The 16,243-nt window shown below is 41.2% G+C and overlaps 1 protein-coding gene across 1 annotated transcript in view; it reads left to right on the top strand.

The window, feature by feature from the left end:
• Positions 1-16,243, top strand: part of col27a1a (collagen, type XXVII, alpha 1a) — a 282,454-nt gene that overhangs the window by 39,640 nt on the left and 226,571 nt on the right. The window contains exon 5 of the mRNA XM_036977752.1: positions 10,678-10,731. Coding sequence (XP_036833647.1) covers positions 10,678-10,731 — 54 coding nt within the window. The remainder of the gene's footprint in view (positions 1-10,677; positions 10,732-16,243) is intronic.

Raw genomic sequence — 16,243 nt, 5'->3', positions numbered from 1 at the left:
TAAAAGGTGCCTTGGATCCTGCACACACAGACACACACACAGACACAGACACACACAAGTCTGGTGTCAGTAATGACGCTTCCCCTTGTAGCGGGGAGTGCTTTTTTGGCACCAGTTCAAACAGAAGTACTTTTATATTGACCATATACAGTACCTTAAAACTGTCTTTACAACATGTTGTATCAATTTAAACCATCTTTACTACATGCCCTATTACAGTTAACAATCACTTTTGCACTAATTTCAGAACCTTGTGGTCCTTTTTCAAAACTCTAGACACAAAACTCAAAACGGTCATCACTTGTAACACAGGCTGTCCAATGTTGAAAACATTGCATTGTGCATTCATATCGTTAAAGAAACCTTAACTTGCAGAATCATTGGTTTAAATAACTCATTTATCATGAAATACCATAGGAACATTCATTTAGATCACCCACACATGAGATACAGTTAGTTTCACTGTGTAGTTGTTCGTACAATCATTAAATATTGTAGTACAAAATATGTGATACATGTTTCATTATGCTACTACACGTAAATACATCACTGTAAAAGGACTAGTAGAGGGAATACTACAGACACAGTGGAATCATTGAACAATATATGACATTTATTGATGAAATACAATAAAATCACAACATAGGTTTCTTTGAATCAAAGCAAAAATAATTAGCTACAAAAAAAGAAAAAACAGTTGGTCAACTGCAGTTTCTCACCTGGCTTACTGTAAAACATCACTGCAGTGTTCCTCACCTGGCTTACTGTAAAACATCACTGCAGTGTTCCTCACCTGGCTTACTGTAAAACATCACTGCAGTGTTCCTCTCCTGGCTTACTGTAAAACATCACTGCAGTGTTCCTCACCTGGCTTACTGTAAAACATCACTGCAGTGTTCCTCACCTGGTTTACTGTAAAACATCACTGCAGTGTTCCTCACCTGGCTTACTGTAAAACATCACTGCAGTGTTCCTCACCTGGCTTACTGTAAAACATCACTGCAGTGTTCCTCTCCTGGCTTACTGTAAAACATCACTGTAGTGTTCCTCACCTGGCTTACTGTAAAAAGCAAAACAAAAGATGGATTACTGTACTTCTATTATTCCATCAACCCTGTCTTGTGGATTTGGCCACAGGTTCTCATCCACATCACAATGGATGTTTTCATTAGCCAAACATCTTGGGAAGAATCTTCGGGCATGGCGAATCCAGAACTGACACTGGTCTGCCGTCATGTCATTGCATGCGTCATCCATGGCCTGGAGAAGGGCGGCTTGTTCGTGAGGGCGCCTATCATATACCTTCCACCTCCATGTGGAGAAAAATTCCTCAATCGGGTTAAGGAAAGGAGAGTATGGGGGTAAGCACAGGGTGGTAAATTGTGGATGGGCCTGAAACCATGCCATCAGCTCTACAGGCCTGATTTAGCTCATCAAGGACAGTTACATTCGAACAGCAAATCATGAGGCTGCCTGCAACTCAATATATAGAGTATATAGAGTAGAGAGCTTTAGATGTTGTTCGACCAAATATTACAATGGTTAAGATGCGTAATCTAAGCAACTTTGACCGTGGTATGATTGTTGATGCCACACATGGTGATTCCAGCATCTCAGAAACAGCTGCCTTCCTGGGATTTTTACGCACTACAGTCTCTAGAGTTTACAGAGAATGGTGCGATAAACAAAACACATTAAGTTAATGAGAGAGGTCAGAAGAGAATGTCCAGACTCATTCAAGCTAACAGAAAGTCCACAAATGCTCAAATAACGCAGTTTAAAACAGTGGTGTGCAGAAGGGCATCTCTTAACGTACAACACCGTGAATAATTCAGGCTGTTGTGGAGGCAAAAGAGGGTTCTACCCAGTACTAGATAGGTGTACCTAATAAAGTGTAGGGAGTGTACAGTAATGTGAGTGTACAGTAATATCAAATCTGAAAACATGGTCTGGAAAATTGATACATGGGACCATAGAAACCGTGTCTGATAAAGAATGATGATAAAATATTACATCCATAGATAATGTAGTCCAATTGGTTCATGTTCCACGGTAATTGGTGTCAATGGATCTCGTTATCCTGAAACGATCATGATCTAAACATGAAATATTGTTTGTCAGTTTCCATAAAACTATACATTAAGAGTACCTTAACAGTTACTTATCATTTTGAGCAGTAGTATAAATTGCTAGTTAGATCATTGTAATGAAATTAAGACAGTCAACTCAGATGTAATGTGTGAATTGCATTTTGAAATGGTAATACTTTGATGTTAAGTTGTGTCATTTTGAACAGGTGATTTTAGTTCAATGAACAAATGATCTTAGCTTTGTGTGTATTGAATCCAAGCAATTGGAAAAAGTTTTAGAGTTTTGACAAATTTGCATTTTGATCATTGGTTGTGAGTTTTGTCTAGAGTTTTGAAAAATGACATCAAGGTTCCTGAAATTAGTGCCAAAGTGATTATAAAAAATGGTAAAATATGGCAGCCTGAAATATGTGCTATATTCTATTCATTGTTTGGGTATCAGAAACAGAAAGGACGTTAGTCTTTCCCATTTAAAAACCAACTAAATGTATTTTACATTGAGGTTGAAAATATATACCGTGTGGTATTGTTAAAGGTCTACAGCTGAAGTAGAGGGCACTAGTAATACTTTTATATCTGAACGGTAGGTAGACACTGCCAGAACTTGAAACATTTGGACCTATTTGAACACTAAGTTTGTCCACTTTTAGAGCAAGTGCTAATCTTAGAGAGTATGTTTCATTGTTACCACCGTTGACGCCCTGGCTCCCAGTTCAGAGGTTGCAGTTTTCCAGTCTCGTATCCCAGTAGCCTCTAGCTAGCTGCTTGCCATGCCCTGGAATTGTCCTAATTCGACACCTGCCATGTGCCATGAGAGACAATAAGATGGCATACCAACTGCAAGACTCATGTGCCAATGGCTAGAACCAATGGTGCCAACTAATACTACCAAAACTGAGTTGAACTGCTGGCCTATTTGAGGCACCTAATTCAACATTTGAAGGCTACACCACCCTTCCTATAACAAGCCTCTAGCTAAAGAAAGGGCCTACCGACAGCAGCTAGACTATGACTCTGCATTGTGTGTGTGTGTGTGTGTAAAAAATGAGTGGGCTCTGAATTATATCAGGGGGCAGGCCTAGCTAGGCCACACACCCTTAGTGACTTGAGAGTTATCAAATGGAGTCAGTCCCCCAGGGGTGGATTATGTCCCTTTTACTGCCGGAATTCAGAATTTAAAAAGCTAATGTCTGTTTCCCATAAGATAGGTAGAAACTGGTTCCCATTATTATCAATTTGCTACTGTATAGATAAAAAAAATATGATTCCAATAATAGCCTGTAGACCAGGTATTCCCAAACTGGGGTACGGGTACACACAACAGTCCATTTATATTTTCCAACGGGGCTATACATTTGGGTGAGTTTTTTTTCCCCTCGCCTGATTAGCCTCATTTTACTGCCAAAAATAAAATTAAAGCATCTATTGTTCAGCGAAATAACAACACAATGTCATACAGGTAGCAAAGTCAAATAATTAACATTCAATCACATTAATCACTAATCTCGCGGGAATTCCACTAACGATCTGTATGTAGCCAAATGTAGCAGCTGCTCATTCCGTTTGCTCGAAAATTGAGAAATGGTTAAAAAGACACATACTGCTATTACCAGCAGTACTCCACCTGCACCTGTCGATGTCACAAGTTGTTCTTCTTCCACGAGCACATCCATTGCTAGCATCAGTAATTCTTGTTGTTGGCCCAGCTAGCATGGACACTGACAGTTGTGAATCAGATGCAGCCAAAGAGCTACTGCCCCCTTAACCGAGAAAACACCGAACAGGACGTTGGACCATTGAAGAGGCGCAAATATGAGAACTACATTGATTTGGGGTTCACTTACACTACCGTTCAAAAGGTTGGGGTCACTCAGAAATGTCATTGTTTTCCTTGAAAAAAATAAATTAAATGAGTTGCAAAATTAATAGGAAATATAGTCACGACGTTGACAAGGTTATGAATAATTATTTTAATTGAAATAATAATTGTGTCCTTCAAACTTAGCTTTCGTCATAGAATCCTCCATTTGCAGCAATTACAGCCTTGTGGCCTTTGGCATTGTAGTTGTCAATATGTTGAGGCAATCTGAAGAGATTTCACCCCATGCTTCCTGAAGCACCTCTCACAAGTTGGATTGGCTTGATGGGTACATCCTATGTACCATACGGTCAAGCTGCTCCAACAACAGCTCAATAGGGTTGAGATCCGGTGACTGTGCTGGCCACTCCATTATAGACAGAATACCAGCTGACTGCTTCTTCCCTAGATAGTTATTGCATTGTTTAGAGCTGTGCTTTGGGTCATTGTCCTGTTCTTTGGGTCATTGTCCTGTTGTAGAAGGAAATTGGCTCCATTTAACCTCCATCCACAGGGTCTGGCATGGCGTTGCAAAATGGAGTAAAAGCCTTCCTTCTTCAAGATCCATTTTACCCTGTAGAAATCTCCCACTTTACCACCAAAGCACCCCCAGACCATGCTTGCCAGGTGGCGTCAGGCACTCCTCCAGCATCTTTTCTGTGTCTCACAAATGTTCTTCTTCGTGATCCGAACACCTCAAACTTATACTTGTCTGTCCATAACACCTTTTTCAATCTTCCTGTAACGGCATTCATTAGAAGAAGGTGAAGACCAAGGTACAGCGTGGTACGTGTTCATATAATTTATTCTGACTGAACACTGAATACAAAATAACAAAAGAATAGCCAAAACAGTTCTGACAGGTGCAACAAACACTGAACAGAAAATAACCACCCACAACTAACAGTGGGAAAACAGGCTACCTAAGTGTGGTTCTCAATCAGACACAACGAAAGGCAGCTGTCCCTGATTGAGAACCATACCCGGCCAAAACATAGAAATACACAACCTAGACATACAAACATAGAATGCCCACCCACATCACAACCTGACCAAACAAAAAATAGAAACATACAAAGCAATCTACGGCCAGGGCATGACACTTCCTCTGTCCAGTGTCTGTGTTCTTTTGACCATCTTAATCTTTTAATTTTAAGATATGACTTTTTCTTTGCAACTCTGCCTATGCCAGCATCCCGGAGTCGCCTCTTCACTGTTGACATTGAGACCTGTATTGTCCTCTTGCTCAGTTGTGCACCGGGGCCTCTCACTCCTCTTTATATTCTGGTTAGTGCCAGTTTGCGGTGTTCTGTGAAGGGAATAGTACACCACATTGTACGAGATCTTCAATTTCTTGGCAATTTCTCGTATTGGAATAGCCTTAATTTCTCAGAAGAGGAATAGACTGACGAGTTTCAGAAGAAAGTTTTGTTTCTGGCCATTTTTAGCATGTAATTGGACACACAAATGCTGATGATCCAGATACACAACTAGTCTAAACAAGGCCAGTTGTATTGCTTCTTTAATCAGGACACCATTTTTCAGCTGTGCTAACATAATTGTAAAATGATTTTCTAATGATCAATTAGCCTTTTAAAATGATTAACTTGGATTAGCTAACGCAATGTGCCATTGGAACACAGGAGTGATGGTTGCTGATAATGGGCCTCTGTACGCCTATATAGATATTCCATAAAAAATCTGCCGTTTCCAGCTGCAATAGTCATTTACAACATTAGCAATGTCTACACAGATTTCTGAAAAATCGGATATTTTAATGTACACAAAATTAGCTTTTCTTTCAAAAACAAGGACATTTCTAAATAGCCCCAAACTTTTGAACAGTAGTGTATATTGGGAGTAGTGCCTTTCCTCAGCCACAGTGTGTTATATGTGCAAAAATACTTTCTCACAATTCAATGAAAGCTTCACTCTTGAGCAGACATTTAGAAACAAAACATGACAATTTGAAAAATAAGCCATGGTCGTAATGGTAGTATGGTAGTATGGTAGTAATACATGTATAAAAGCAACAGATACCATTAGTTAGAGAGGCTAGAAGCGTCTTATATGGTGAGCTACCGAGTGGCTAGGACAGCCAAGCCCCATACTGTTGTGAGAACTTAATTCTTCCTGCTGCCGCAGATATGGCTCATTTCCCCACAATGTTGTGGGAAAATGCCCCAAAAACTATACAGACAATGCCTTCATCAAACAGCACTGTTTCACGATGCATCAGTGACATGACAGGAGATGGGGGGTCAATTAAGGAAGACATCCTCTTCTGCAAACCACTGGGAACCAGGACGACAGGAGAGGATATTTTTAAAGTACTGGACAGCTTTGTGACATCAAATGGACTTGGTCAAGATGTGTTGGTATCTGTACTGATGGCGCAAAATCCATGACAGGGAAACATAGTGCAAGCAGTTTCTCCCGACGCCACTTGGGTACACTGCAGAATCCACCGAGGGACTGTTGCTGCCAAGAGAATGCCTGACAGCTTGAAATACATTTTGGACACTACAGTGAAAGTGGTTAACTTTGTTAAAGCAAGGCCCCTGAACTCTCGTGTATTTTCTTCACTATGCAAAGATATTGGCATGTAACACTTTTACAACATACAGAAGTGCACTGGTTATCAAGGGGAAAAGTATTGACATGTTTTTTTTAATTGAGAGATGAGCTTGAAGTTTTCTTTACTGATCATAATTTTCACTTGTCTGACCGCTTGCATGATGACTAGTTTCTCATACGACTGGCCTATCTGGGAGATGTTTTTTCTCGCCTGAATGATCTGAATCTAGGATTACAGGGACTCTCTGCAACTATATTCAGTGTGCGGGACAAAATTGAGGCTACAATTATGAAGTCGGAGCTCTTCTCTGTCTGCATTAACAAGGACAACACACAGGTCTTTCCATCAGAGTTTTTTGTGTGCAAATGAACTCAAGCTTACGGACAATGTCAAATGTGATATAGCGAAGCACTTGAGTGATTTACTGAGGTACTTTCCAGAAATGGATGACACAAACAACTGGATTCGTTATCCCTTTCATGCCCTGCCTCCAGTCTACTTACCGATATCTGAACAAGAGAGCCTTATCGAAATTGCAACAAGCGGGTCTGTTAATTAAAATTGAATTTAATCAGAAGCCACTGCCAGATTTCTGGATTGGGCTGCGCTCAGAGTATCCTGCCTTGGCAAATCACGCTGTTAAGACACTGATGCCCTTTACAATCACGTACCTATGTGAGAGTGGATTCTCGGCCCTCACTAGCATGAAAACTAAATACAGGCACAGACTGTGTGTGGAAAATGATTTAAGACTGAGACTCTCCAACACAAGCCAATATTGTAGAGGTATGTACTTCCTTTCAAGCACACCCTTCTCATTAACCTGTGGTGAGATATTCACAAATGTTGATGAACAAATTAGGTTTTATATATAAGATGGCTAAATAAAGAGCAAAATGATTGATAATTATTATAAACTCAGCAAGAAAAGATTCGTCCTCACTGTCAACTGCGTTTATTTTCAGCAAACTTAACGTGCAAGTATTTGTATGAACACAACAAGATTCAACAACTGAGACGTAAGCTGAACAAGTTCCACAGACATGTGGCTAACAGAAATGGAATAATGTGTCCCTGAACAAAGGGGTGTCAAAATCAAAAGTAGCAGTCAGTATCTGGTGTGGCCAGCAGCTGTATTAAGCACTGCAGTGCATCTCCTCCACATGGACTGCACCAGTCTTGCCAGTTCTTGATGTTAACCCACTCATCCACCAAGGCACCTGAGAGTTCTCAGTCATTTCTGGAGGGAATGGCCCTAGCCTTCACCCTCCGATCCAACAGGTCCCAGACGTGACTTGACTTGAGATCCGGACTCTTCGCTGGCCATGGCAGAACACTGACATTCCCTTCTTGCAGGAAATCACGCACAGAACGAGCAGTATGGCTGGTGGCATTGTCATGCTGGAGGGTCATGTCAGGATGAGCCTGCAGGAAGGGTACCACATTAGGGAGGAGGATGTCTTCCCTGTAATGGACAACATTGAGATTGCCTGTAATGACAACAAGCTCAGTTGTGACACTGCCCCAGACCATGACGGAGCCTCCACCTCCAAATCGATCCTGCTCCAGAGTACAGGCCTCAGTGTAACGCTCATTCATTCGATGATAAACACTTTTTACCAGTCCTGTCTGGTCCAGCGATGGTGAGATTATGCCCATAGGCGACGTTGTTGCCTGGTGAGGACCTACCTTACAGCAGGCCTACAAGCCCTCATTCCAGCCTCTCTCAGTCTATTGCAGACAGTCTGAGCACTGATGGAGGGATTGTGCATTCCTGGTGTGACTCGGGCAATTGTTGTTGCCATCCTGTACCTGTTCCGCAGGTGTGCTGTTCGGATGTACCGATCCTGTGCAGGTGTTGTTACACGTGGTCTGCCACTGCGAGGACGATCAATTGTCCGTCCTGTCTCCCTGTAGCGCTGTCTTAGGCATCTCACAGTATGGACATTGCAATTTATTGCCCTGGCCACATCTGCAGGCTTCATTCCTTCTTGCAGCATGCCTAAGGCACATTCACGGAGATGAGCAGGGACCCTGGGCATCTTTCTTTTGGTGTCCTACGTTTTCATAATTGTGAACTTAATTGCCTACTGTCTGTAAGCTGTTAGTGTCTTAACGACCGGGTGCATGTTCATTAATTGTTTATGGGCCATTGAACAAGCATGGGCAATAGTGTTTAAACCCTTTAGTATGAAGATCTGTGAAGTTATTTGGATTTTTACAAATTATCTTTGAAAGACATGGTCTTGAAGAGTTTATTATTACTTGTGCCCTGGTCCTATAAGAGCTCTCTGTCGCTTCCCACGAGCTGGGTTGTGTAAAAACACACTCATTCTTATGTTTAATAAATGTATCTTATAGTGTGTGATAGGCTTACAATGATGGAAAAAACTTTTGAGTGAGTTTGGAGTTTGGATGTTTGAAGGAGTACAGGACTATGAAAAGTTTGGGAACCACTGCTGTCGAATAAATATGAACCAATGGACAAAATGAAATGTACACCAATCCATCTGTGTATGCGTGGTGTGTGTGTTTCTTTGTTTTTATGCATGTTTCTGCTTGTGTTTGTGTCTGTATGCACACAAGCTACCATTTTTTTTGCCCCGGGAGACCACAGATGGGTGGGGGTTTGAGGAGAATGGGGTGTTGGAAAACCACATCCATGTGCTAGAACCCCTTGATTTTACATCCATTTTCCATAATCTTCCCCCTTTACCTAATCCCCCAATGTACACACATGCTAAATCCATATACAGTTAAGTCAGAAGTTCACATACACTTCATTAAAGTCATTCAAATTTGTTTTTCAACCACTACAAATGTCTTGTTAACAAACTATAGTTTTGGCAACTCGGTTAGGACATCTACTTTGTGCATGACAAGTCATTTTTCCAACAATTGTTTACAGACAGATTACACTTATAATTCACTGTATCAAAAGTCCAATGGGTCAGAAGTTTACATACACTAAGTTGACTGTGCCTTGAAACAGGTTGGAAAATTCCAGAAAATTATGTCATGGCTTTAGAAGCTTCTGTTACCCTATTTGACATCATTTGAGTCAATTGGAGGTGTACCTGTGGAGGCCTACCTTCAAACTCAGTGTCTAATTTGCTTGACATCGTGGGAAAATCAAAAGAAATCAATCAAGACCTCAGAAACAAAATTGTAGACTTCCACAAGTCTGATTCATCCTTGGGAGAAATGTCCAAATGCCTGTAGGTACGGTCATCTGTACAAACAATAGTACACAAGTATAAACACCATTGGACCACGCAGCCGTCATACCGCTCAGGAAGGAGACGCGTTCTGTCTCCTAGAGATGAACATACTTTGGTGCGAAAAGTGCAAATCAACCCCAGAACAACAGCAAATGACTTTGTGAAGATGCTGGAGGAAACAGGTACAAAGTATCTATAGCCACAGTAAAACGAGCCCTATATCGACATAACCTGAAAGGCCATTCAGCAAGGAAGAAGCAACTGCTCCAAAACCTCCATAAAAAAATCCAGACTATGGTTTGCAACTGCACATGGGGACAAAGATTGTACTTTTTGGAGAAATGTCCTCTGGTCTGATGAAACAAAAATAGAACTGTTTGGCCATAATGACCATCGTTTTGTTTGGAGGAAAAAGGGGGAGGCTTGCAATCCGAAGAACACCATCCAAACCGTGAAGTACAGGGGTGGCAGCATCGTGTTGTGGGGGTGCTTTGCTGCAGGAAGGACTGGTGCACTTCACAAAATAGATGGCATCATGAAGAAGAACAATGTGGATATATTGAAGCAACATCTCAAGACATCAGTCAGAAAGTTAAAGCTTGGTCACAAATGGGTCTTCCAAATGGACAATGGCCACAAGCATACTTCCAAAGTTGAGGCAAAATGGCTTAAGGACATCTAGGTCAAGGTATTGGAGTGGCCATCACAAAGCCCTGACCTCAATCCTACAGAAATTTGTGGGCAGAACTGAAAAAGTGTGTGATTAAATATCAGGAATTGTGAAATACTGAGTTTAAATGTATTTGGCTAAGGTGTATGCTATCTTCCGACTTCAGCTGTAGGAGATGGGGGACTACCCACGGCCTCTGCTTATGCCAACATTAAGATTGTCATTCTGATCAACGTTTGATTGTGTTTCGTCTCTGATAGGGTGGACCCGGTCCCCATGGAAAACCTGGCCGTCCAGGTCCACCTGGGCTTAAGGTATGTCCCACACACACACACCATTTTTTTTATTTGTCCATTTGAGTCTTTTAGCAGAAACTCTTATTCAGAGCAACTTACAGTTAGTGCATTCAAGCTAGTTGGGACAACTACATATCACAGTCATAGTAATTGCATTTTTCCTCAATTAATGAGCTATCAGCATAATCCGAGCTAGTAACATCGAGTTTAATCACTGCCTGGTACGGCAATTGCTCGGCCTCCGACCGCAAGGCACTTCAGAGGGTAGTGCGTACGACCCAGTACATCACTGGGGCAAAGCTGCCTGCCACCCAGGACCTCTACACCAGGCGGTGTCAGGGGAAGGCCCTAAAAATGGTCAAAGACCCCAGCCACCCCAGTCATAGACTGTTCTCTCTACTACCGCAGGGCAAGCGGTACCAGAGTGGACAAAAAGGTTTCTCAAAAGTTTATCCCCAAGCCCTAAGACTCCTGAACAGGTAACCAAATGGTTACCCGGACTATTTGCATTGTGTGCCTCCCCCCCAACCCCTCTTTTACACTGCTGCTACTCTCTGTTTATCTTATATGCATAGTCACTTTAACTATACATTAATGTACATACTACCTAAATTGGCCCGACCAACCAGTGCTCCCGCACACTTGCTAACCGGGCTATCTGCATTGTGTCCCACCACCCGCCAACCCCTCTTTTTACGCTTCTGCTATTCTCTGTTCATCATATATGCACTTTAATGACACCTACATGTACATACTACCTCAATAAGCCTGACTAACAGGTGTCTGTATATAGCCTTGCTACTCTTTTTTCAAATGTCTTTCTACTGTTGTTATATTTCTTTACTTACCTACACACACCTTTCTTTTTCTTTTCTTTCTCCGCACCATTGGTTAGAGCCTGTAAGTAAGCATTTCACTGTAATGTCGACACCTGTTATAAGTGACAAATAAACTTTGATTTGATTAGTAAGATGACATTTTTTGTGCATTGCAACATTTTAGCTACTGTTAGCTTACGGGTGAAACAGTGTCCGAGACATTCCAAAAGAAGTGTCAGACTTAGCTAGTTAAGGTAGCTAGGTAACCAAAACATCAATTATTATTTTTTTTTACATTTAGTTATATTCTGCGACAACACTTCAGTGAGCTAGCATAGCGAGCATGGTAACGATACTAACGTTAGCTAACTAACATTACCACAGACAGAGATATTAGCACAGAAAATGGCTCGCTGTCTAACAGTCGTTAGCTAATGCTCAATCTAACATTAGCTTTTATGATAGGACACCCTATTTAACCTGAATGACCTTGAAATTCATAATTTGTAGTTTGTTACTTGCCGTTTTCAGTCAGCCAAAACACCTTTAGTCTGTCAAAAATAACATTAGCCAATTTCCACTCAGTCAGTCACTCAGTAGCACTAGAACTGGAAGACTTTCTCATGTTCCGGTGGACTTCATGCGCTGGTGGCGGGAGAATTAACCCATTGGCTGGGTCAAATATTCATAGCCCAACCTTAATAACCCTCCACCAACATTCCAACCTTGCTGTACTTACAGAAAACAACCCAACTATTGACCCAATGCCTGCAACCCAGCAATTCGGTCAACCTAGCATTTTTTTATAGTGTAATTTACATCTCAAAGCCATTCATGCAAGAAGCCTTGACCTGTCTGGTGCATATATATATTTCTCTGTCCTCAGATTGATTGAAGGCCTCAATCTGTATTTTTGCCTTGTAACTGATTGCTTCTAGAAAGAGAGAAGGAACAACATGATCAAGATGAGCTAGCTACTAGTTTAAAGCAATGAAATATCTAATGGTTGCAACTAATGAATGTATGGGCTATGTTTGAGAATGATACATGCATTTGTTTACCTTATTACTCTTGAAGACGATGCCCTCATTTATCACTCAAAAAGTGCTATGAGTGAGTGCACCACAAACATATTTCCAGGGTGTTGATGCATCCTCCTCCCAGTACTACTTTAGCTGTTGGGCTAGCTAACAGTTTCCCAGTTCAGTACTAGCATATCGACATACATATTGGTATTAAAAGACAGCAACGTATTCACCTAAAAATATAAGTGTTTAGGCAAGTTATTAGTTAGCTAGCTACCTATCACATGAATTGTGGAAAGAATATGATATCTAACGTTAGCTGCTAAGTGCTAGCCAGTCAGTCAGTGAAGCTGACAGATTGAAACTGGTATCAACAAAATGTGTTTCACTCTATTCCAGTGAGAGGTTGTGGTCCTAGCACCACACTGCCAGTTCTCTGACCTCCTCTCTGTAGGCTGTCTCGTCGTCGGTGATCAGGTCTACCTGAGCTGTAGTCAATTAACAGCATTACATAGGTGTTCCTCTTCTCCAGGTGGAAAAGAGCACTGTGGAGTGCAATAGAGATGTAATCATCTGTAGATCTGTTGGGTATGTATGCAAATTAGAGTGGGTCCCAGGGTGTCTGGGATGATTGTGATGATATGAGCCATGAACAGCCTTTCAAGGCATTTCATGGCTACAGATGTGAGTGCTACAGGGGAATAGTCATTTAGACAGGTTACCTTGGCATTCTTGGGCACAGGGACTATGGTGGTCTGCTTGAAACATTTAGGTATTACAGAGGGTGGTTGAAAATGTCAGTGAAGACACTTCCCAGCTGGTCATTGCATGCTCTGAATACACGTCCTGGTAATCTGTCTGGACCTGTTTAAAGGTCTTACTCACATCAGTTACGAAGAGCGTGATCACAGTCATCTGGAACAGCTGGTGCTCTCATGCATGGTTCAGTGTTGCTTGCCTCGAAGCGAGCATAGAAGGCATTTAGCTTGTCTGGTTGGCCTGCGTCACTGCAGGTTTCCCTTTGTAATCCATGATAGTTTGCAAGCCCTGCCACATCCGACGAGCGCCAGAACTGTTGTAGTAGGATTCCATCTTGGTCCTCTATTGACGCTTTACATTTTTGATGGTTCGTCGGAGGGTGTAGTGAGATTTCTTTTCAGCGTCCAGCTCCTTGAAAGCGGCAGCTCTAGCCTTTAGCTCAGAGTGGATGGCGCCTGTAATCCATGGCTTCTGGTTGGGATATGCATGTATGATCATTGTGGGGACTACGTCGTCGATGCACTTAATAAGAAAGCCAGTGACTGATGTGGTAAACTCCTCAATGAAACCTCATCGGATGAAACCCGGGAACATATTCCAGTCTGTGCTAGCGAAACAGTCCCGTAGCTTAGCATCCGCTTCATTGAATCATTTTATATGGTTGAAATAGCACCATTCTTCATGCACTGTAATTTACAACTTGATAAATAGCTACTGAAAAGAGCTCCAGTTGAAGTCTGAAGTTTACATACACCTTAGCCAAATACATTTAAACTCAGTTTCACAATTCCTGACATTTAATCTGAGTAAGAATTCCCCGTCTTAGGTCAGTTAAGATCACCACTTTATTTTAAGAATGTGAAATGTCAGAATAATAGTAGAGATAATGATTTATTTCAGATTTGATTTCTTTCATCCAGTGGGTTAGAAGTTTACATACATTCAATTCGTATTTGGTAGCATTGCCTTTAAATTGTGTAACTTGTGTCAACATTTCGGGTAGCCTTCCTCAAGCCTCCCACAATAAGTTGGGTGAATTTTGGCCCATTCCTCCTGGCAGAGCTGGTGTAACTGAGTCAGGTTTGTAGGCCTCCTTGCTCGCACACGCTTTTTCAGTTCTGCCCACAAAGTTTTCTATAGGATTGAGGTCAGGGCTTTGTGATGGCCACTCCAATGCCTTGACTTTGATGTCCTTAAGGCACTTTGTAAGTATGCTTGGGGTCATTGTCCATTTAGAAGACACATTTGCGACCAAACTTTAACTTCCTGTCGTCTGAATCCTTGCTTAGGAAGGCCACCAAAAATTCAGAAATGTCCATCCCCAACTACAACATTTTCCTACATGAGTGACGCTGGTGGCATTACCCGTATGGTTGATGAGGATCTCCATATTGCAAATGTATTGTCCCTTACTAGACGTCTGTGAGTGTAATTAAAATAGGCCGACGGCCTTAGGTCATGCCCCAGGGCCAGATCTTCTGGGAAGTCATCAAAATAAAGTATCTTGGAAATTTGAAGGCTAAGTACATAAAACTACAGTGTAAGGAAAAAAAGAACCAGCCGTTTATCTATTGTACTTTACGAGAAATAATTAAATGTCTGTTTGGTGATGGTTAAAGAAAAAAAAAATCTCCCAAAGTTATAGGTCCAGTTGCGGCGTGTTCAGATGAATCCATTAACTTCTTATGGTATAGGGGACGGTTGCGTCCCACTTGGGCAAAAAAACAGGGAAAATGCAGTGCGGAAAATTAAAAGAAATGATATAAAAATCAAACTTTCATTAAATGTAAATTTAAATGTAAGATACTAAATTAAAGCTACACTCGTTGTGAATCCAGCCAACATGTCAGATTTTAAAAAGTATTTTCGGCAAAAGCATAAGAAGCTATTATCTGATGATAGCCCAATAGTAAACAAAGAGGGTAGCATATTTCAACCCTGCAGGCGCTACACAAAACGCAGAAATAAAATATAAAACATGCATTACCTTTGACGAGCTTCTTTTGTTTGGCACTCCAATATGTCCCATAAACATCACAATTGGTCCTTTTGTTCGATTAATTCCGTCCATATATATCCAAATGTCCATTTATTTGACGCGGTTGATCCAGAAAAAAACAGCTTGCAAAAAACGCAACGTCACTACAAAATATTTCAAAAGTTGCCTATAAACTTTGCCAAAATATTTCAAACTACTTTTGTAATACAACTTTTGGTATGTTTAAACATTAATAATCGATCAAATTGTAGACGGGTCTATCTGTATTCAATACAGGAAGACAACAAACCATGCTACTTTTCACGTCTTGCGCACTCTCAACAGTGTTACCCAGTTCCTAGATGGCCTACTTCTTCATTGCACAAATGACCAGCCTTGTGCAGGTCTACAATTTTATCCCTGATGTCCATACACAGCTGTCTGGTCTTGGCCATTGTGGAGAGGTTGGAGTCTGTTTGATTGAGTGTGTGGACAGGTGTCTTTTATACAGGTAACGAGTTCAAACAGGTGCAGTTAAAACAGATAATGAGTGGAGAACAGGATGGCTTCTTAAAGAAAAACTAACAGGTCTGTGAGAGCCAGAATTCTTACTGGTTGGTAGGTGATCAACCATAGCCTGGTTCCTCTCTAGGTTTATGCCATGCAATAAAATGCACATTAATTACTTAAAAATCATACAATGGGATTTTCTGGATTTTTGTTTTAGATTCCGTCTCTCACAGTTGAAGTGTACCTATGATAAATAATTGCAGACCTCTACATGCTTTGTAAGTAGGGAAACCTGCAAAATCGGCAGTGTATCAAATACTTGTTCTCCCCACTGTATAGAGAGATGAAAGAACCTGCATTTATCAGGATATTTTTTGTGTTTATTTGTGTTTATTTGTCTTTATGTAGTTTTACTTAGTTGACAATGGAAGTTTTAAAAG

The sequence above is a fragment of the Oncorhynchus mykiss genome, chromosome 5 (assembly GCF_013265735.2).
Source record: "Oncorhynchus mykiss isolate Arlee chromosome 5, USDA_OmykA_1.1, whole genome shotgun sequence".
In the NCBI taxonomy this organism is placed as follows: domain Eukaryota; kingdom Metazoa; phylum Chordata; class Actinopteri; order Salmoniformes; family Salmonidae; genus Oncorhynchus; species Oncorhynchus mykiss.
The sequence above is the reverse complement of the archived record's forward strand: the minus strand, read 5'-3'. Positions and strand labels throughout refer to the sequence as shown.